At 33.2% G+C, this 24,094-nt stretch overlaps 1 protein-coding gene across 1 annotated transcript in view; it reads left to right on the plus strand.

Moving 5' to 3' along the window:
- The window catches only part of LOC124361907 (neurotactin-like), a 79,265-nt gene extending 56,326 nt beyond the window's left edge, over nucleotides 1-22,939 (plus strand). Inside the window, exons 4-13 of the mRNA XM_046815967.1 lie at nucleotides 2,966-3,088; nucleotides 5,038-5,193; nucleotides 6,033-6,141; nucleotides 6,484-6,619; nucleotides 11,698-11,941; nucleotides 12,196-12,528; nucleotides 13,727-13,870; nucleotides 16,297-16,477; nucleotides 19,159-19,400; nucleotides 19,513-22,939. Of these exons, the coding sequence (XP_046671923.1) occupies nucleotides 2,966-3,088; nucleotides 5,038-5,193; nucleotides 6,033-6,141; nucleotides 6,484-6,619; nucleotides 11,698-11,941; nucleotides 12,196-12,528; nucleotides 13,727-13,870; nucleotides 16,297-16,477; nucleotides 19,159-19,400; nucleotides 19,513-19,791 (1,947 nt within the window). The 3' untranslated portion in view covers nucleotides 19,792-22,939. The remainder of the gene's footprint in view (nucleotides 1-2,965; nucleotides 3,089-5,037; nucleotides 5,194-6,032; nucleotides 6,142-6,483; nucleotides 6,620-11,697; nucleotides 11,942-12,195; nucleotides 12,529-13,726; nucleotides 13,871-16,296; nucleotides 16,478-19,158; nucleotides 19,401-19,512) is intronic.
- Nucleotides 22,940-24,094: the final 1,155 nt, after the last annotated feature.

A 24,094-nucleotide genomic window follows, 5' to 3' on the forward strand; every position in this document is an offset into this window, starting at 1 on the left:
GTTAAGATGTAATACACACATAAAGATACGTGCTCATAAAGATGTAAATTTTGCTATAATTGAAGACCTTTATATTAGACTTGAAATTTTAATATAATCCCATTTGACCCCATTTTTATTATTCTTTTGGGAGTGCAGTTTACATCCTCTAAAACCCTATACTGATGCATGTTTTATTTCCCAGGAGGGTTCACTTCTGCTAAATTAATACCTTCCAAATTGAAATGGTTCCAAAGTGGTACCTCCAAAACCGATGTTACTTACATCTGGGTAACCAAATTAATGTCCACAGGTAACACATTCCTAACCGCAAACATTGAGATAAAAGGTTTGATCAATAAGTTTAGTTTACTGCGGAGGATGACTGATGTGTGGAGGTTCCTACCTAAAACATATTCGTGCAAGATGTGAAATCTGTGGGAACCACTTGCAGTAGCCTACTCATGGTACTCAAAATGTTTTTTTTTTTTATTTCAACTTTACATTAAAGTCTACAGTAGCTAAGGAGATGAGCAATCAGAATTATAGAATGAAAATTAAAAAGAGAGTAAGAACTTGCTTAAGTGCTCAACTGTTTACTGTAGAACTTATTCATCTATCATGTGACCCACTTATTTACAGAATGTGCAAGCTATACAGTTTGCATGTGATGCAAAAAGTACTGCATAAAGCTATATATCATTACTGGATACCACGCAACCCTTCCGCACATAGATAACGTTATTGCATGACTACACATTATCCATATAAAATGCAAATAAATTAAGGGTGTGGTCTCTTGAAAATAATTAGCAGTTAGATGATATCTTATACAGCTCTTACAAGTTTTCACTATTTATAAGGTACTAGCAGTTACCTGCAGCTTTGCATACAATTTCATTTTGAAAAACACAGACACCATGAGCACATATATTCTTTTTAAATTACGTTCAAAAGAATACTGAGATAAATAATACTCACTGAAAGACAGTTCAATCTCTTGATCCATTTTAGTATAACTTTTAAGTGGGGCCTCAAGTCTGAAAAGGAAACTGTCATTCAGAAGTACTTATGAAATTTATTAAATATTTCACGATATTTTATTAAAGAACTGCAATGATTTCAGTTACAATTGAACTATTTTAAGCCTGTGTGGAGAAATCCTGTCTAAAGGGAAACTAAAGTTGAAATACTTAGTTTTTGATGTAATCAATGATGACATTTTACTATAGTTGATTAAAAACCCTATTAAAACATGCCCATCCATTCTTTGTTTGAAGTTTGTTTTTGAAGTATTGTGAAGGAAATAGTATTGTTGATGGTATTGTATCACTGAGCAATGATACATTTTCAGAAAAATGTTATTTCCTTCACATACCTAGCCGAAGAAAAGCTTCTGCACATAATGTGACATTTGAAAAAGTGTAACTGACTTTGATAGATGAATAACAACAACAAACATTTACTATTATGTGTCTAAATATGTAAACTTTTTATACTTATTATTGTTGACTTTGACATAGTCAAAAACACATTTACTAATCTGCTGATCAAGCCAAACCCATAAATTTAATATAATGGATAATAGAGTGTCTTCAAAAACAATTGGGAGTAGACATTGCTAGGAGGGATTTTTGAAATAGGAATAAGCCTATATGTTAACCAGGGACTCTAAGAATGACCATGTAAAATTTCAGTACAATCAGATCTGTAGTTTTTATGTGATTAAGTAACACACTCAAAAACACAGACAGACACCATTAGATATTTATATAATAATATATATTGGTCTGTAAGTTATTTTTATGGCGAATAGTTTCTAATTTTTATTACCGGTCCTTAACTAACAAATTAGTTATTCTGTACATAGGGCACGATATTATCCTAGCTAAACTTAAGTCAATGAGAATTCAAGGAATTGCAAACAGGTGGTTTGACAGCTACCTGACTGGCAGAAGTCAGCTAGTGGAGCTGAGGCACAATATCAATGGTCTGGGCTACTTCCCCTAACAAGAGGAGTTCCCCAGGGATCAGTGCTTGGGCCTGTACTTTTTATTTTGCTGACCAATGACTTCCCCAATATAATTAAGGACTAAAGTACAGCAGTAATGTATGCGGACGATATAACACTGCTTTTTCAGAATGACGATCCTGAAGACCTAAGCATAAGCGCATATATAGCCCTTAATATGACGTATGAGTACTGCTCGATGAATGATTTGGCTGCAAACCCATCCAAAACCAAACAAATAAACTTTGGAAGACGGGGAAGCCAAATTCCTCCTCTACCTGATGTTACTCAAGAAGAAAAAACAGAACTTTTGGGAATTACCTCGGATGCCAATCTCACCTGGGGACCACACATCAATGCTCAGCAAAAGTAGCCTATCACGCTCTCTTAGAAACTCATCTAAGGCATGGCATTATAGTGTGGGGCACATCAGCCTATAACCTCAAGAGAGTGTTGACAGGGCAAAAGCTAGCAGTCAGAACCCTAGCCAACCTGGGACCACGTGACAGCTGTAGAGATGCTTTTAAGGAATTAAAAATTAAAACTGCAACAGCAATCTACATTCAAGAAGTCATCCTCCACGTAGACCGACTTGGTCTACCCAACAACATCAGAAGACACCATTACAACACCAGACATGCGTCAAGAATCCCAGTCACTAGACACCGGACGGCCCTTCATGACAAGAAACCCACTTCTATTGGTGCCAAACTGTACAACCTTCTTCCTGCAGACTTTAAACGAGTGACAAGTGATGCCTTGAAACGCAAGCTTAATGCCTGGTTGACCGAGAATCCAGTCTACACAGTGGAGGAGTTTATAAGAAAACTGCCATAAAGACTATATCTTTTTATTCTGATTTCCATTGGGAAAACACGTACTGTCATTGTATGTAAGTATTTGTATTAACTGACATTATTACTGTTCTCAAAGTCCATGTAATAAAGAATTTTGATTTCTGATTTCTGATTACAGCCTGAGGATACGCCAGCAGAAGAAGAAGGAGAGGAGATACCAATAGAAAAGCGGCCGGGCTTCCTACACGCTATTAAACTGCCTCTAGTCTCAGTCTTACCAAGGAAATTGAAATCAACGAAGGTACTCGTCATTTCCTCATTATTTTTAATAAATAACCTAAATGAAACTTGCATTATTTGGTTCCTCAAGTTAAAAATTGTGCTAGACATAAGGTATGTGACGGCTTGGGAATATAAAAAAGATTGGATTAATTGTACAGTGTGTCATACTTCTCTTTGTATTTATATGAAAGGATAACTCGAGTTTCTGAATGGCTAAGCCAGTGATGGAGTGTCTTATTTGTAGTATTTATTATCTCTGCATGGTTCATACATAGCCTTTTGGTTCTTAGTTTTAACAAATTTTCCGTACCTTTTACTGATAAAACCTATTACATGTATGCTACTTGTTAAAAATTGTTAGTATTTTTAAACTTGATTTGACAGGAAACAAGTAATTGCTTGTAACAAGTTCTTGGTTACATGATTTCTTTAATTCTGCATTAAAAATTGAACTCTATATTTCATCATGTAATAAGTCCCAACGAAGAAGCTTTGTGTATCCCAATGGGTTTTCTTATAATACAGTTTTAATACAGGGTGTTTTATGTTGACAGCCAATAACAAATTCTAAAAATTCTCCATCATCATGAACATGTTTAAAAGGAATTTATGCTTCCCTAATATGAATGAAATGTTTCTAGAGATTATCTCTAGAATAATGAGTATACTGTCTTCCTAGTGGTGTCGGTTGTCTGAAATGAGAAATAATCAGTATTTCTAAGTGTAATAAAAAACCGCAGCAGAGATCACTTATGGTTGGTTTACACCTTCCAGTTGAACTGAACCTACCACTGAGCACAGCTAAAACCCAAGTCACTTAAATCTGGGCAACCTTGTGAATGTCCAGGAGCACATTACTGACCTCTTATGTCGAGATTCTGTGGTGCAAGGTAATTCAATAGGTCTAGTCTCGCCATGTATCTTCTACTAGTTCCATTCAATTTTCTGCTTCTACACAGAATCTGCATTCATCAGTCTGGCTTAGACCCACCTTCATAAGATGTTTCCTAAGTGGGCCATGTCCTGTCAACATCCCTAATATCAGTTGTATATCCTCCTTTCTTTGTTCAAGGAATGCTGTCCATCTTTTTGCACAAGGAGAGATAAACCTTTTAGATTCAAGTTGAGAGGCCTTTTTCCAGGTTAAGGATCAAATCTTAGACCTTTGCTGTTGGAGAAAACTACTCCACAGCCTGGTTCTGGCCCTACCAAAAGGGTTTCTGTGCCTATCTGGGCGAGGGTGTCTGCTTTGTTAGTACCAGGAATGCTTTCGTGGCCCGGTACCCAGCTTTGTTCCTGTATGCCAGTTCCGCTAGTACATACTTACATTCCCATACTGCTTTTGAGTCAGAGGAGCAAGCGTTGAGTGCCTTTTATGCTGCCTGACAAACATAGCTATATCACTAACCCACTTAAATAATAATATAACATTTCTTTGTTTGAAGTTTGTTTTTGAAGTCGGAACGATTGTGAAGGAAATGGAATTTTTACTTAGTGTTACTGAGTTTTCGTATCACTGAACAATATTAAAAGGAATGAAAAATGAGTTAATAAATGAAAAGAGATCAAAAATAATTATTGCTTAGTAAAATCTTAACAGACTCAATGACTAAGAAAACTATAAAAAAACTTACATTATAAATCAAACATGAACTTAATTATAAGTAAAATTATATAGACACAAGTAAAAAACATTAATAAATAATTAAGAACAGTTGCATAGTATAAAAATTAAATTCTTGGTTTTAAAATGTTTTACATACAATAAGAAAAATTAATTTAAAGAATAAAAAGGATTGGATTAGAATTTGAAACCTTTTCTAAAATGTTTGTTTAAACAGTTTTAGTATGAAGTAGATTATTGTTCTAGAATAGGTCATTTAGATGAAAGTATTTGTTTAAGCTAGTTAACAATTTATAACTGCTTTGCATCGAATATTAGCGATAATTCTGTTGTTCTCTGTGTAGGAGCCAGATTTAGAAGAAGGTGGAGGATCCACAACACCAAAGCCTGCAGGATTGGCCTCTATGGAAACTCTGGACGACAGTAACGGCTCTACCAAACACTCGGACGACAAGACTGACGAAGGATTGGAAACTGTCAAACTTGATTCTAGTGTCGAGGTAAAACTGATGTTAACAATGTGTTTATTTAACTTTTGTGACCGTAGTAATCATCACAGTTGGTCTGTGAAATTACACTTTTGTCTGTTAATAACAAAACTATACTTGGTCAAATTTCAAATGCATGTTTGCCAGATGCAGTTCAAAATCATATGTAATTGTTATAGCCTACTAATAAGGTTATGATTATAAAGAAAAAATAAACATTATGTTCAGTATAGATTCACATCTGCCTAATCCATTAAATAAATTATAAAAGCTCACTTTTTATGTGACATAGGGCAGTAAAGCAGTACAAAATAATGGAAAAGGAATAAAAATTTAGTAATAGTCTTTAACGTCTAACTTTAAAATAAGTTGTGTGTCAAGAATGTTTAAGCTTATACCTTTAAATCAAAAGCGGTCAGCATAAACATAAACCATGTCACTGTAAAAAATGTGCACAATGTACACAGACATGGAGACCAACCAATTAGCTCGGCTTCTAAGAAAAGTCCTTTGAATTTTGTGTGATTAAGGTTAATAGAGACAAACCAAATTCAGCTTGCAAAGTTTGAACTTTTATTGAAAATCCCTATAAATTCCTTTTTACTAGTTTTTTGCAGTTTAGGGTTATTCTGTGTTAGTGTTCACTTTGCCATTATAAACATTTTTTTAGTTTTTTGATTTACACAACACCAAAACATTGAAATGGAAAATCTCGAAGGTAATCATAATTCTAAGAATTAAGTTTATGAGCACTTATCAGTTTGTAACATTTCTGTTGCTTTTGCAATCATTCATCATCAATGAAAAGCATTATTGATTAAAATAATAATAAGTCATAATTTTAATGTTAGGAGAAAGCAGCCTTAGATACTGAAAAGAATTCTGACGAGAAGAAAGTCTGGGATAGAAACGCTCTGATGGATCGTCTAGCTTCACTAAAAGAATTCAGGTATATCATCGGTAAGTTGAAAATAATTTATATAGAAGCCATTGTTATACGCCTACCAAACTAATTATAATATTGGTGAGACAGTATTTTCTCCAATTAACTAAAATCATGTCTTTGTCCTAAATATTACAATAAGTCATGTTCTGACCAAAAAAAAAAAAAAATTAAAAATTATTAATTCATAATAATAAATTAATAATTAAAAATTAATTAATTTATTACTATACTTTACATTATATATACGTACGTTACGCTATATTCATCCTTATCAACTTAGAGTCAACGTAGAGTTTTTAACCTTTTTTATTTTGCCAGTGCTGTATTGATTACAGGAGCGTTTATATATGTTACAGCGGGAGTGGTTATATTCCTGATTCTGCTCATTATCATAGTTGTGATCGCAATTGCTGGTCCAAGACCTATCACTGCCTCTCCAATCATTAACGGCCGATATGTTCGTGCCGTCACATCTTGTGGGGAAGTTGAAGGGTGAGTTTTTATCACGTTGTAGCAAATAAAAGTTTTCAAACTAGTAAAATCTTTAATATTAGCCGTTTTAATTTTAAGGCATATGAATTGTATTTTAGAAATAAAAACTTCCCAAATATTTTTTTTAAAAACAGAAATTAAGAAGTAAGCTGCTTGGTATCTTGGACTGTAATGCATTGAGAATATTAGCTGTGATTCTAGAACTATTCTATTTTGTGTTAAGTAAAACGACAAAGTTACTTAAGGTGTATTAAGAATTATAAACCACTAAGTAATTTTATGAGGAGTGATTTTCCTGTAAATTTCGTGCAGCAATTTGACAAAAGTGTTTTTTCCAATAACTCATTTCATTGAGTTAAATTTTGAAATAAATGCTATAATTAATAGTTTTCGCTTAACTAAGACTAAAACTTTTGAAAATTACTACTGTTTTAAACTACGGTTTTAAATCTGATGTGATTTCAACAAAACACTTTATTGTTTATCAAATAAAAACAATCCTCGTACTTAAGACTGGTCTCAAGGTACATCTGTTTATAGACTACTTAGTACTAAAATAAGTAATTCATCAGCATATATCTATACACAAGAGTAATACATAAGAGACTGAAATTGAAGACGTATTGTCGATTTACCATTTCCACTACAGGATATTAAAGTATTGTATATTTTATCGCAGGCTGATTTTGTAGACTGGATTTGTAATGAATTTGTTTAGTGTTTTGTACTATTTAATTTTACTAATTGAAACAGAGAACAAATTTTAACAGGAGATACCAAGTAGTGCTTGTAGCCAAGAATGTAACCAGCGAGGGGATCCAAGGGGTCCGGGTCCCCCAAATTTTTTCAATCACTTTTTTAGTAAATGATTATTGTTGTTTTAATAATTTATTATTACTGTCATGTACTCTTAAAGACTGTTCTAAACAAAGAAACGGGTCAAGAACTGTTTAAGGAACAAAATCGGACCTTACTCTCTGTCCACTACGGAAAAATATCAGTTGTCTGGACCCCCAAATTTTTTTCCTGGCTACGTTCTTGCTTGTAGCAGGATAAGTTTGATTTTATGTAGTTTATAATGTTTGCTAATATTACAATAGTAGCCAGTGGTACAAGCATGTACCACACAAGAAGCGGCTCTAACAACTAACTGCTTAAACTAGACATTTTAACCCAGATTCGTTTTTATATAAAAAAGCATGCTTTAAAATGTTGACTGCGGCAGATGCCTTAATGTGTGTTGGCTAGTGGGAGTACTTAAGATCACTCAGTGTCAAAAGTGTATATAAGGGGGGCTCACTGGGTCCAAGCCTCCCCACAAACTATTTTTGGAGGGTAATATATTTTTCCTAAACCACCCCAGTGTGCCAGCAACTCCCCTCCCCCCAACACACAATAATTTTCTACATATGCCTCTGCTCCATACAGAGCCCCAGTGAAACTGTTTAACTATTTTTTGAGTTATTTCCAACTAATGCTCAACACATATTGTAACAGGTACCTAGTTTATCCAAAGCGTCCTCAGTAAAATACCCTACATATGATAAACCAATATGATGGCACATTGAAGGACCCAAGAGAATGTAATGAAAAAGATGTAACACAGACTGATGGACTGGCCCTAAAATCCATATAGCTCACTCATACTTAAACCAAGTGGAACCTGTGTACTAGGTTATGTTTCAAGTCTTTGGAGCCTTTATATTAAGAATTACCTTACATATAGACGGGCTTCATTTTGATCTTTTGACAGAAAAATCAATAGGTTCCTTCCTTGGATTAAGAGAAACCTATGTATTAAGTTAAGTTTCAAGTCTCCAGGATTTTCATATCGAGAGTTATCGCGTAGCAGGCAGAATACGGACAGAAAACACAATTTCAAGATTTGAACATTACAATGTTTTATTTGGTTCACATGCCCTCTCCAGATCTGTCCTTAAACTTCAACCCAGTAATGAAGTAACCCTATCTCTCATTTTTAGAGGTTTGGACAAGGCTGGTGAATTTCCCCAGGAGGACTTGATAGGTTGTTTTCGGCGGTTTGTGGAGCTGCTGAAATCATAAACTGGTAGAACTCATGGTGTCCTTCCAGGGTGCGCAAAAGGCCCTTGAGGCTTAAGTGCATGACAATAGGCAACCCCATAGAAGAAGAAGAAGAACCCCATATCTTTCACTAATTGTTCCAAAACTCCACGTATTATTTCCCCCATGATAAGAGTGAACTTAAAACTAATCCTGAATTTTAAACTCCCTTCTGAAGTATAGCAGTATTCTCAAAGTCAACAAGAAAAACTCAGAAGGGTTTGGATGCATATTAATCATCTTTAATATGAAACATTTTTCATAGTTTTATGATGAAAAATAAGCATAAGTATTTGAAGTTTAATATTGTATTATGGGACAAAACTCGGGGTTGTTTGACTACGGCTGGTTCGACACTCTTATGCCTATTTGAAATTACATTGCTGGTTACAAGATATTTTATAAACTGAGAACATCTCAGAACAAGAAATTATTTAAAAAGTAAATTGTTAATTTAAGTTTTAATTTATCTTTGTTTGAAAATTTTCTACATATTCAGCTGATAAATTTGATTTTTAATTATTACATAGTAGTATATATTTTGGTTAAATTTAAATTTAAAATGGAATTTGTTATAGTTTTAAGGTAATTAAATGTAAATATGTATATATATATATATATCTGTATATTATGTGAGGTTGAGTGGTAGAGAGGGCTAAATAGCCCTAACTCCGCCTCTTGAATAAAGGCATATTTCATTTCATATTTCATTTCATCTCAAGAGGTGTACATTAGAAACAGTGCTTTATGCTACCAAAGAAACAGAAGAAACTACTGAAGAAGTATAGTAGGGAAGTTATAGCATGACCGGTGGGATGCGCGTGAGGAGTGGAGGAGGTGAGGCGTGGGGGCACAATCTAGAGTAGGGGAGTGAATACGGTGCTACTACCCCTACTGAGAGTTTTCGGCTCCCGGCTCATAGTGGTGGCGGGAGCCGAATATTGTAGTGTTTGCCAACATTTCTAGACCCTTATGTTCTTACTACGGTGGTCTTTTATGATGAGCAATTTAGTATAGGAGACCTTGAGAATATTTGAACATTTCTAGACTCTTTTGTAGTTACAGCGACAGACTTTTATGATGGGGAATTCAATACAAGAAATCTTGGAAATATTTGGACCGGATGTACGTGATATTAACAATGACTATATTCTGCCAAAATTGTGTTCATAGCTCACCCTTCTTGATGAGTTCGCAGTAGAGATACCTGGTGGTAAGAAAGGGTTCTCATAAATTGGGAAGGGGTAGGAATTTATATTATTCTTGATCTCCAACGACGACAACAGTTCAGAATTGTAATTGTTACGCTTTGTTAGCCATTAAAATTCAATTTATCATATACTAACCGTGTAAGCTTCAGGATTTACGATAGTAGATACAATTATACACTACGAAATTTTCAAATGACCTTATCTAGCTGCTAAATTAAAAATTAATATAAAACTGGTTAAACTAATTTGTCAATATACATAGTAGAATAAGAAAAAACTAAGTTTTATCTACCAACTTGTATCAAGTTAATTTAATGATGTATACTTAAAATAACAATAACGCCAACGATCCACACGCAATAGTTAACATAACAAAACCCCGTTGTCGATGAAAATTATTTATTGTTCTTCGAACTACACCCAAATCAAAATTGTCCAGATCACTTTTAGTATGTTTGCGTTTTCTTACTTTCTTGGGCGTACTAAAAGAATTGCCAATTGGACTTATTTTTTTCCTTCCTTCAAAATTCGTCTCAGCGTACTTTCAGAAATTCCAGTTGCCTCTACGACTCGCTGTTGAACTTTCTTCAAATTTATAAGTGTGTTGGTTTCTGCTTCCCGTTTCATAAAATGGTAAACATTTGCAATCACTTCTCTTGTTTGGCCGTGTATAACCTTTCTACCTCCAATTTTACTTTTTACATTACGATCCATCACAAACTCTTTACTTAAAACGTAATGAGCACAACGCAATTAATTCACAAATTGTATTACAACTCGTGAATTGGCACAAGCGAATGTTTTTTGGGGGGGCACGTATAGAAGACTGGTGACTGAAGTTCACAAGGCTAAATACGGAAACAGACTGAGCCGCTCCACCCCCCACCACTTTAGTTCCGTCTTTGCCTACGGCGCATCTCGAAGTCACCGATCATGCTATAACTTCTCTACAATACACTAACACACATTGTAGGTAGTATGTTCTGTGTAGAAGTGCTACTGGTTTTTTACAGATTCAGATAGTCAATTTTAATACAGTATTTCCTATAAGTACATCATCAATTTGAGTCTGAATCCAATATAATGTACTCTGTGTATATTGCACATCGAATCATCTGTATTATTCTATAGATTTCAAGAAATGAGAAACTGATAATTTTATATCATGAATTATTATTGATATCCGATATTTAATTTATCAACAATTTACCACTATACTGATCCAAATCATTAAGTCCTTAAATCAGTTGTAGTTAGTTTTTGTTTAGAAGTCATATATGCACTTAGTCCTATAAGAACCTTTGTGCTGCTTCCGGAGTGATAAGATATTCAGGATGGGTATGGTTAGGGTGTAGGGACTGCCCCCTATTGAGATCCATAAGAAAGAATTAGGGCACTAAATATCAAAGTCATGTCTCCCCGGAAGAAGGAGGAGCCAGCTCTGAACCAACCTCTCCAGTCAAAGTAAGCAGGGGGTGGCACACCCTTGTTGAGGCTGGCCAGAACCTCTGAGGTTAGGGAACAAACCCCACCAACTCCAACAGTCATCTCCCACAGTAGACTAGACCTATCAAATTACCCTCGAACCCCAGAAGCTCAACATTTGTGGCCAGTGATGTGCCGCCCCTGGACATCCATAAGATTGTCCATATTTAAGTGACATATCGGTTTTTGCTGTGCACAGTAGTGATTCAACTAGAAGGTATAAACCAGCCAGAAGTGATCCCTGCTGGGTTAGTCATATCTATTACTTTCCCATATTTTATGGAATTACATGTTTTTCAGAATTTTAGATGATGGAGCTGTAGTGTTCAGAGGCATCCCATATGCCAGATCGCCTACCGGAGACCGAAGATGGAGGAAACCAGAGCCATTCCTGTTGGAAACTTGCTGGAACGACACGCTGAAGGCTCACAACGCCAGTGATACCTGCTGGCAAGTTTATAGCAACGGAACAATCAATGGGAATGAGAATTGTCTCACATTAGACATCGTTACGCCCCAAGTGCGCTACATCAATCCACTACCAGTAAGTAACAAGATCATCTTCAATAACATGACTAATTCTAATTTGTCTGATAAGTCGATACACAAAACTCAAGGATGGAGAACACGGAAAAGTTCAAACAAATTTGAACTTTAAACAAAAAACCAATTAAAGTGCTTTGTACCACCTTCCTTTATAAATCTTTAATACTGTTTTCAGTTCCAGCAAACTAGCCCAACCGTCTTTATCATTTGTTTTGTTAGATTATAAATATTTATTTGCTATGAAATTTCCAGGTGGTTGTGTTATTCGGGGCTGATTCGCTCACAGGTGGATCACCGGGGCACTTAGAACTACCGTCTCCGAGGCTGGCTCGTATCCGAGATGTGATTTTCGTGAGACCCAACTTCCGCATGGGTGTCCTGGGCTATCTTGCCGCCAAGGCTCTTACGAATTCCACCTATCCTCACACCTCAGGCAACTATGGGCTCTTGGATGCTGTAGAGGCCCTCAGGTGGGTCAAGAATAACATCGTCCACTTCGCAGGTGACCCCAAGGCCATCACAGTGCTGGGCCATCGTGCAGGTGCTACCATGCTTACTGCCATCGCTGCCTCCCACAAGGTTGAGGTAAGATACACTTACCTTACATCACATTGTAGAACTTTTTTTTTATTTTTATTAAAAAGGGAGAAGCCGATCTCCTTTTATGCCTTATTCTGCCCGTCCTCATGGACCACTGGCCTGTGCGAGGATCTTATCAAACAGAATAAGGGGGAGAGTCGATACAGTACAAGGTCGATGGTACTGATAAAAAGTGCAACGGTCACAGAGAGGATTCGAACCTGCGCTATCTCTAACTCAGACTCAAAGTCCAACGTCTTAGACCACTCGGCCATCGGCACTCCCATGTCTAGGTATTACCATTCATCATTAAATGTTTATAAAATATATTCGTTAAATCAACAGAAACAATATGTTTGTTAGCAAAAAGTCAGAAAAACTCAGAAATAAATTGAAACTGAGGTATAAAACAATCAAGAGAATTTATTACAAGTGGCATACACCATTTTTCAAACCTTATTTATGTATTCTTTTAAAATAATAATCAATATAAATAATAGTTCTAATTTTGAAATATTTAAACAATTAACCCATTATGGACAACGAAAAACCTTAGCGCGTGACACCCAGCTGCCAGAATTGTTTACAGTGGTAGGCAGTCGGCCGCTCTGGTGCGGCGTATACACAGTTTATTTGCGGTAATTATAAATGCACTATTTTAACACATTATATATTTGTATGTAATACTAAATGCATTTATTTAGATACGTACTGAACTATAAATTAAATCTAAACTATAGTGTACAAAAAATTTTACGTTTGTTTTAATTGATACTCTGTAATCAAATTATCCAAAGACAAATGAAATAGAACCTAAAATAAAATTGAAACTTGAACTTTATTTTTACCAGATCTACACACATTACTCAAACATATATCCACACGTCAACATGGCCTGAAGATTCAGTTTGTTCGTTGAAGGCTTCGCACAGCCAACAGTAAAATGTTGTTATTTTTAGTTACTTAGAATGTATTCTTTATGCCATTAATTTGTACAACTTTTGTACTGTATTTTATCAAATAAAATAATATGAAACTGAAACAAATCTAAACTAAGATATTTATCTACTAAAGAATTGTAGAATACTTCAGACAAACTTATGTTAATTTAAAAGCCATACTCACAGTTGTATTTGAATATAGGTTTTTAGCTTTAATTTAGAGACACATCCAGTATATTAATGTAATTGTGTTCCTCATGAAGGATTTGTTCGCGCAAGCCTGGCTCTCAAGTGGATCAGCTATATTCCCAGGGATACCGCTGGTGGAGTCGGAACAACAATCTCAGGATCAGTACATCCACAAGCTCAACTGCAACGAGAGGGATGATGCTTGCTTGCGGCGCTTGGTGAGTTCTAAGAAAACTTTGGTCAACAATTTAACTTTGGTAACAACTGTTGTCTAGCGGCTATCTTGATTTTGGCCCATAAGAACAGAAATGCCTTTTAGTGTTTAATGATTATTTAAAACTTGTTCACAATGAAACAATCCAAAAGTACTTAATGAGAAAAAGTAAAGAGAGTTTTTACATGTATTAGTGATATCTTTTTTATACATCTCACATAATTATATGTCTGAACATAAGTGTGTAAAAGTGTTGGGTTTTAACATTGTTCTTATGGGCCCAAAGTTGTTAAATTTTCACCTGAGATCCCAGTAAACTGGAAAATGATAGTGTGATATTCATAGTCCTTGAAAGCAAAAATATTTTTATTTTACAACCAAAAAATCCCCCAAAACATTATAAATAAATAAAATAGTAAATTTACAAATCTATAAGTTTGTAATATAAATCAAATGTGTATATTTTGTAAAAAATTTAATAATAGGTACTAAAAATATACCTTATTTTTGCTTTGTATTTCTTTAAAAAATTGCATTGCATTGAGTAAATTATATTAAAAACTACTTGGAGTTTGTATGACAGCTACAAAAAATTCAGTTTAGAAGAACTTATGGTAAAATCAGTTCAAACTATAATAAATTATAAAATAACATTTGGGATACTAAATTATAATTAATACATATAATGAAATCAGTATACAATATACAACATGTACATTTTTACTAACAAACGATAGTATCCTGGGAACTGCAAACGATAAAGACCTTAAAATGTACGGTACATTCATAAGATTTATTTTTTATTTCACAAGATCTACGAGAAACTTTAAAGAATTTATGATCACTTCATTGAGAACCTTTGTATTTGCAGCATTGCACTAAATCCTAAGGACATCAACTTTGCATTATCCTAAAATGGCTTTAGTGTTAACATTTCACAAAAATAAGAGCTTCCTAATGCAAAGGGACAAAGAGAATTTGTTTATAATAAGTGCTAAAAGAATACCCCTTGACATTTCTTCTGATATAAAAATTCTCAAAAATATTCTAATATTTTATTTAGAAGTAAAATATTAGCCTAATTATTTCTTTAAGCTAATATCATCAAAACATTCTGAATGCAGAGCTAATTTTAGCATACAAAGTTTAAAAACCATATTTTTTTCTACAAAACATTCTTAATTGATCATTTTGATCTATTACCAACTGGCCCGAAAGCACTTTAAATCAGACTTTTAAGTCAGAGAGGCATAAATGATTCCAGAATCATGTGTAGAGGTCAGTATGGTTAACTTCCAGTTACACAACTTGCTGAGTTGGGTTAACTGCCAGTTACACAACTTGCTGAGTTGGGTTAACTGCCAGTTACACAACTTGCTGAGTTGGGTTAACTGCCAGTTACACAGCTTGCTGAGTTGGGTTAACTTCCAGTTACACAGCTTGCTGAGTAGGGTTAACTGCCAGTTACACAGCTTGCTGAGTTGGGTTAACTGCCAGTTACACAGCTTGCTGAGTTGGGTTAACTGCCAGTTACACAGCTTGCTGAGTTGGGTTAACTGCCAGTTACACAGCTTGCTGAGTTGGGTTAACTGCCAGTTACACAGCTTGCTGAGTAGGGTTAACTGCCAGTTACACAGCTTGCTGAGTTGGGTTAACTGCCAGTTACACAGCTTGCTGAGTAGGGTTAACTGCCAGTTACACAGCTTGCTGAGTAGGGTTAACTGCCAGTTACACAGCTTGCTGAGTAGGGTTAACTGCCAGTTACACAGCTTGCTGAGTAGGGTTAACTGCCAGTTACACAGCTTGCTGAGTAGGGTTAACTTGCCAGTTACACAGCTTGCTGAGTAGGGTTAACTTGCACAGCCAGTTACACAGCTTGCTGAGTTGGGTTAACTGCCAGTTACACAGCTTGCTGAGTAGGGTTAACTGCCAGTTACACAGCTTGCTGAGTTGGGTTAACTTCCAGTTACACAGCTTGCTGAGTATGGTTAACTTCCAGTTACACAGCTTGCTGAGTTGGGTTAACTTCCAGTTACACGGCTTGCTGAGTAGGGTTAACTTCCAGTTACACAGCTTGCTGAGTTGGGTTAACTTCCAGTTACACAGCTTGCTGAGTTGGGTTAACTGCCAGTTACACAGCTTGCTGAGTTGGGTTAACTGCCAGTTACACAGCTTGCTGAGTTGGGTTAACTGCCAGTTACACAGCTTGCTGAGTAGGGTTAACTGCCAGTTACACAACTTGCTGAGTTGGGTTAACTGCCAGTTACACAGCTTGCTGAGTTCACGGGCTAATCACCCATATAGGCCTGTCGAGGTCCAAGGGTTAGTCTCAATGTATTTACCAACCATGTAAATCGTTGTACCAACATTCACTCACAGGTGTATTTTTAAGTAATTTTCACCGTGACAAATCAGTAATGATTATTGCAGGATGTGGAAGAGCTGATTGATAATGTCCCAGAGTCTTGGATGAAAGTGGAGCATGATCTCCCACGGGTCGATGAGAACGTGGAGCAGAAACATCAGTGGCTTGTGCAGGATGGTGTTATCATCAAGGAACATCTGTCCGAAGTGTGGAAGCGAGGGAACTTGTCTGTCAAAGTTGTTATAGGTACAAAGAATTACATTTTTAATATATATTATTATTAGTAAAGACCCGATTCTGTACTAAGCTACCAACTTAACAACAACCAAATCCCATAGAATCCATACATAATACAGTAGATTTCATATGAGAAACCTACGCTAACTCACTCAATTGCTCACTTACTGATCACTGAATTTAAAAACCTTTATGACTGTCTGCTTTTTTCAAATTTTAACTCACTCAATCGTTTATTTACTGATCACTGAATTTAAAAACCTTTATGACTGCCTGGTCTTTTCAAATTTTAACTCACTCAATCGCTCATTAACTGATCACTAAATTTTAAAAACCTTTATGACTGTCTTTTCGAATTTTAACTCATTCAATTGCTCATTTACTGATCACTGAATTTTAAAAACCATTACAACCGTCTGGTCTTTTCAAATTTTGTCTCGGAATTTACATTTTATGTTAGGTTTTATTAATGTGGTTCTATGTGTTTAACCGAGTTTCTCATTACGTTAGTGATTAATTAACTCATTTGAGATTAAAGGGTGTCCATCAGTTTACATCATAACTGTGACAAAGGGATACAGAAGTTTCAGATCTGAGCCAATTATTTTGTTGTATGAGCATCATCATTTAGCTAGTAGAGTTAAGAGTAGTAATTGGAGGTATTTAACTAAAGTAAGAAATTACAATAATTTATAAATAATTTTGACTTTAAATTCATACACTGTTTATATTAAATTTATGCATAACAGCCCGTGTATATAGAGGCGAAAGCTGTTTGGAAGTACGCAAATTACTGATCAAAAACATGTTTTTGTCATTTTTTGTATTTTTTAACTTAATTAAACAATTATCATAATTTTCTAAATAATTTAAATTCAAATTCAAAAAAAACTTTATTCAAAAAAAAATTTTTTTTAACATTTTATCATTCCCCATGTGCACTCGCACGTGCGGGGTTATTATAATTTAATTGTTATACACTTTATTCTATATGGCTATATATGCAGTCTTTGTTGTACCATCATCTCCCTGTATTTTATAAGCAATATAATTTGATAACAACAAACTATACATATATAATAACTTACAAGAAGGAATAACAATAAATTAACAATATAACTAACATAACAATAACAATTAATACATAACAAATAAACTTAAATATGTCAACAATCATAGAATTTAATTTAATAACATTATAATAAATATTTTTACATTTCACAGCAACTTTAAATAAATAAACATTAGTAACCAAACAAGCAATATTATAGTAATAATATTTTGCTTATAGTTTGTATTTGATGTATTTATGTATGGTTCATGAATCGCCACGAGACAGCTGCATCTATTCACTAATGACAGTTGATCGGCATTAAGTAAATTACTGGTTGATAATACTTGTTTGTGTTTTACTATGTATATGAAAAGATCAATATTCTTTACTCTATGGTGTAGATTTATAACCAAATTGGCAAATCATCATTGTTTTGTAAATAATATTTTGCTTGTAATTTGTATTGTATATATTTATGAATGGTTCATGAATTGCCACAAGTCAGCTGCATCTATTTAAGTTGATTAGTATTAAGTAAATTACTGATTGATAATACTTGTTTGTGTCGTACTTTCTTTATGGGAAGGTCAATCTTCTTTACTCTATGGTGTAGATCTATAACCAAATTGGTAAATTACCATTGTTTTGTAAATAATATTTGATTGCAGTTCGTATTTTATAAATTTATGTCCAAGTATCATTGGTAAATTGTAATGATCTACAACATTTATTGAAAATGTTTTGAAAGAAAATGGTAGTGAACAAAGTGAAAGTGAATTAGTAGCGCCCATTCATCTTTCACCTTGCTCATCACCAATCACATTCATTAAGAATCCTCAATGAAGCCTAAATCATTCTTGTGACAAAACATCCAACATTTGAATAGCAAGGTCTTAATGTAAACTGAATGTATAAATTAGTCATTCAATTGCATACTATTTTCACTTTCCAAAATGTCCATAAAAATTAAAGTAAAATTACAGTGATATACATTGAAAATGGTGTCATTTGCTAAAATACTACTGAATGGTTTATTATAAAAAACAGATCAATTTGTACATGTTCATATAACTGTTCAAAGTTATACAATGTTTTGTTTATTAAATATTCTTTTATTTTTTATTCATTATATTCATTGATGTTCCTCAAATAAGGTGGTCACTTATCTCAGAATGTATTTCCTGCACAAGATGTATTTTATTATAAAATTTCAATACATGAGTAGAAATTGCAATTTCCATTTGATTGTTTCGTACAATGCAGTATATCTTGGATCTCTTGCCCAATTTCTTTATATTTTATGGATACAAAATGAAAATGAAAAATAAATTATTGTAATAAACTGTTTTGTTTATAGTAGACACATTTTTAACTCGAATAAATATCCAAGATCTAAATCTGTAGGTGTTTAACTTCCACTATTCTGAATAGGTTTTTTACTGTAACTAAACCAATTTTGTATCTTATTGTTTTCTCATTAATGGAATTGTACAGCAATAAATATTTCGTCATTTTGTACACTAATAACATGTCAGGCAAAGAACTTGTTTATAGGTACTTTTATGTCAGTGACTTTTACAATATCAAAACATTTAGTGATTTATCACACGTTAAACATACTGTCATGTTGTAACAGGTACAACAGCTCACGCAGACGCTACCAAGGCTTTGTACGAGGAAAAGCCAGAGTGGACAGAAGAGGAGGTGAAGGCGAAGATTGCCAACAGTATGCTCGGTAACAACATCACAGATTTATTCAAGAGATACAACGCGACTTGGTCAGGCCTTGCCTCCATGATCTCAGACATCCGTACTATTTGTCCTCTACTCAATCTCGCTAGGCAGATCCCTTCGACGCCCTTCTACGTTGTCACTGAGGTAAGTACTTTTGTAACTGTTTGATGTTGTCAGTTTACAACAATAAATTGTTTTAACATCTTCAAAAACTTGTTGAACTTAATTATCAATGATGACATTGATTTTTTTCCAGCCCCGTGGCGATTTACAAGTAGCAGACGTCAATTTTGATGTTGATGCGATCCTTGAGCACTACACTCCCAAGACTTCTGAACAACGCAGATATTTTGCAGCCATACAACAGATATTTTACCGATTTGTGTCTCTCGGCAAATTCGACCAGCACCCTTCTGATGCCTCCAACAACAAGATCCTGCTGATCGGTCAGGATGCCCTCACACACGCTGATTACCCCAACTGTGATCTATGGATCGCAAATGACTACGTGCCTCGGTACGCTAGAATTGATTAGAAAACCAAAAGAGCCGTGTACGCTTCTGCTTTTGTAAATATGTGAGAAAATTTTCATACAGTAAAATTATTATATCTTGGCAGCTTCAGTTAGTTTTTCAGAGGAACTTTTATGACGATGTTGCTTTCTCTCTAAAAATACAGCTATTTGAAATTCCAGAGTATTATTTAAGTAATGAAGTCACTTTAGTCAGATAAAACTGAAAAGTGAATTGGAAAATATATTTATATAAATTTGAATAGAGTTCAACACATATCCAAAAATGTTTTAAAGAAAATACTTACATATTATGTTTGACTTGTCAGCATATACTTTAATGTCCATGACATTTGCCTCGTGATATTGCTATTGTACAGCATAAATTTATTTATTGAAATATACTTTTACACTGTATATATTATAATGTTGTATATTATTAAGTGATTATATTATAATTTATTTTAGGTATAAGCTATGTATAGCATATTAATTGTGTTCACTTTTTTGTTACTGTGTTTCTTTTTGTTACTGTATCAAGCTATGATTTTATTTCCAATATGTTGTGTTTCAATTACTGCAATATAACTACCACTGGCTTTATTAGTTAGTTGTTCTAAAATAGTGCATTGCTATATATTACACCAACTTATGAGTTATAAATCACAGGATTGTAAACATTTTGTTAATACATGTGTTTTACTTCATGGACGTCTATAGATTATACTTGTATAAGCTATTTATTTAAAAGTGTATAATTTTTGTAAAGAAAAATCCAGATTTATCATATGACGAATGCTTACTAATTGTATAGTATCCGTCAAAACTGTAATAGCATATGCAACATAGTCTATGTTGCTTACTGAAATAATTATAATATACAAACAATGGAACATTTAAGTTGAATGCGTAATTCTGAAATGAACCAAATAGTTTATATTTTTAGACACTTTCTTATATTAAAAGAAATTTAATTTTTACTGTTATAATTTTTAAGGTATGGTTATGGATCACTCCTTAAATTGAACATTTCCACTATATAGGCTCTCAGGCAAGAATAATGATACCAACAATTATTTTCCAAAAACCTGTGCATTGAAAAAGCCAAGAAAATTCTAAAATTAAAATGTGATAAACATTACAACTTTTACATTTTTATAATAGAGAGTTTTAGCTTTTATAGGTACAGAGTGATAATCACAAGTTTTTTACACTGTCAGTGATATTTTGTAAGTTAGAGTGAAATATATTTTGACTGCCTAACGAAAAGAACTGATCTCAATAGTTAAGTAACTAACTGAAAATGTTAGAATTGTATAGAGTAGTAAAGTTGTAAAATTAGTAATACAAGTTAAATAAACAATTTTGCTACTCAAGTGATACAAAGAAATGCAGACTTTCTATGAACATGTATACAAAAATTGTATTAATTTTCCTTTTGAGTAATATATTTATTTAACTTAAACCAGAACAGTCAACTATTTAATTGAGGTTAAGGTACACCAGAGTTGGATCTTGATTTTTCAACTAATTCTTGCTATAAACCTGGAACCTTCTATACTTTTAATTTAACACCAAATTCCTAATTATAATTACAATGTTACTTATGTAAAAGTATAAAATACTCGTTATTAACCTGTGAGGATTGTTTTTACATTAACCCTGTAAGCAGCAGTCAAAAACTTACCAAACCTCAGCTGATTTTGGGCTTCTTGCAGAGGTTCACCATTTTCCTTCTACTAGTAGAATACACACATCAAACCCAAACGCCATAGTTGCATATATTTTTGTAATCGGGGTTAGTTTTAGTATATATGATTATAATAAAAGAAATCATTTTAGAAATAAACAAAAAAAAGGGTTGTGATGGTTTATACTCTTTTGTTGTTTTCTATTTGTATACCATTCAAGAGGAGACACCTGTACAAAATTGTAAAAAAATTTTTTAATCCAGGATTTACAAAATATTCTAAATTTAATAGTTTTTATAAAAAACTTAGAATTTTTGTATACTTCATACATTTTTCTTATTATGATATTTTGATGCAGCACTTTTTGTTTCCAAAAATGACGCTGTTTATGTCTACGATGAAAGTGGGTATTAATTGCATAAACATACAACATAAATCACTTTTGTACAAAAGATTACAAGCACATAATAAAAATATCGTTACTGACCTTTGTTGTTTTTTAAGAACATTGAACGAATTTGATCACAAACTAAAAATGTATTTTACAACAAATATCTTTTTAAAAAATTGCAAGTTCAATTGGTAATTAAAAATTCTAGGAATAATCGCTCATTTTTCACAATTAAAAAAAGTTAATATTTTAACTTAGAGAATTACTACACAATTCAAATCCAAGTAAAACTCTCCAGCTTTCAGGAAGTGCAATTAAAATTTCATAAACTCACATAATTATTAATTTGTGAGCTACTTGATGATCAATTTTTTTATCAACTGTAGTGTAACAAATGTTTATATGTAAGCCTTAGTTATAAAATTCATAGATCGAAAACTATAAATTGGACGTACAAACACTGAATTAACAATTTTTCTATAAAGTTAGATGTTGACATTGGTGCCAACTGCAAGGTTCTATAACAAATAATAACATCAGTGGAATGTTCTCAATGCAACAATTTCCTCGTTGCTAGACAAGCAGTGGTGAAATGGGGATTACAAAATTTTAGTGACTGCTTATAGGGTTAAAGTTATTGAAGACAATTGTAATGTAACGCAAAATTCCGATAAAGCATGTGCATTATGTGTCACAACTTGATATGTTTTAGTTTTGTTTTTATTGCATAAAAATACTTCTCACATGGTTTTAAGAAATATTACATGCAATAAATTTAAAAGTAAACTAAATTCAGTTTTATACTAGTGTACGTACAAAATTTATTTACTCAGAAGAACATGTTGGTAAAACGTGTTTGAATGCGTATTAATAAGAGCTTTAAATTGAAACTTCTCCTATCAAAAAGAAGGGTGTAAAAATGAATATAGTTAAACATTGTTCTTAGGGAGTAAAACTTAAGTTTGTTTAACTACAGCCAGGTGATAGTTGCTGCTAAGCTTTTGAAGAAAGTTTTCAGTTAATATACTTTCAGAGAAGGTTGCAGGTTGTTAAAAAAATACTCAAAAATCGTCTTCTCCTATTCTGGTACATCTGAAGGGTGTAAAAATGAATATAGTTAAACATTGTTCTTAGGGAGTAAAACTTAAGTTTGTTTAACTACAGCCAGGTGATAGTTGCTGCTAAGCTTTTGAAGAAAGTTTTCAGTTAATATACTTTCAGAGAAGGTTGCAGGTTGTTAAAAAAATACTCAAAAATCGTCTTCTCCTATTCTGGTACATCTGTTATTTTTTAATATTATTATATTTTCCACAATCAACACTATAACTATTGACCAGCTTTAGAAACTACTAAGAATTCCTGGTATATCTAAAATTCCTAACTCTTTTAGAAGTTGTATTTTTTATAAGTAAGGTAGACTCGTTTTAGACTAAATTAAAACTAATTTGAAGTTTCACTTTGAACAAATGTATCAGAAAACCGTAATATATTTTTATATGATTAAAACAACCTCTGCAGTAAGTATTTAATTACATTAATTTTTTATTATACATACTTTTTATCTTGCCATACTAATATTTCCATGTGACAGTGTCTATATTTTCTTATACTCAATTATGCGTGTTATCTTTTTAGTGTACTGCACAAACGTATGTTATCTGTATGTTGACATTGAAAAATCTGTACAAATTGAATCTTGTTTTCCCTCAAATCTGTTAAATAAATCTTAAACAATACTAACTTATCTGTGTAAGTGTTTCCCACTTAGAAACATTATCTATTTCGAGTGGAATGTGATAAGGTTAATTTCTTTGTTCTAGAGAAGTCTGAGATTAATAGATAAGAAAGGTAAACTTTTTGCAATATAATAATGATTCAGTACTTATAAAAATGCAAAATGAATAGAGTTCCATCTTTCAAATTTTTGTAAGGATAAGGAATTAGACATCCTTTTACTGAATTATAAATAAAAAAAATGAAAACGGTATTCTCCAAATAAAATAAATATTCAACCCATATCATGTTCTAATGACCCAATACATTTTTGTTGTTGTATAAAATATGGCTCAGAAATTAAAGATTGCATTTAATTGTGTTAGGAATCTTAGAACACTAGTTAATGTAGTGTGTGTTTTTTGTTTTATAATGCATGTAATAGCATTATAAAACATATCAAAATTGTGAACGAATATAAATTTACAAAATTCAGTAATATATGTAAATAAATATGAAATCTGTACAATAA

Source organism: Homalodisca vitripennis, chromosome 5, assembly GCF_021130785.1.
Source record: "Homalodisca vitripennis isolate AUS2020 chromosome 5, UT_GWSS_2.1, whole genome shotgun sequence".
In the NCBI taxonomy this organism is placed as follows: domain Eukaryota; kingdom Metazoa; phylum Arthropoda; class Insecta; order Hemiptera; family Cicadellidae; genus Homalodisca; species Homalodisca vitripennis.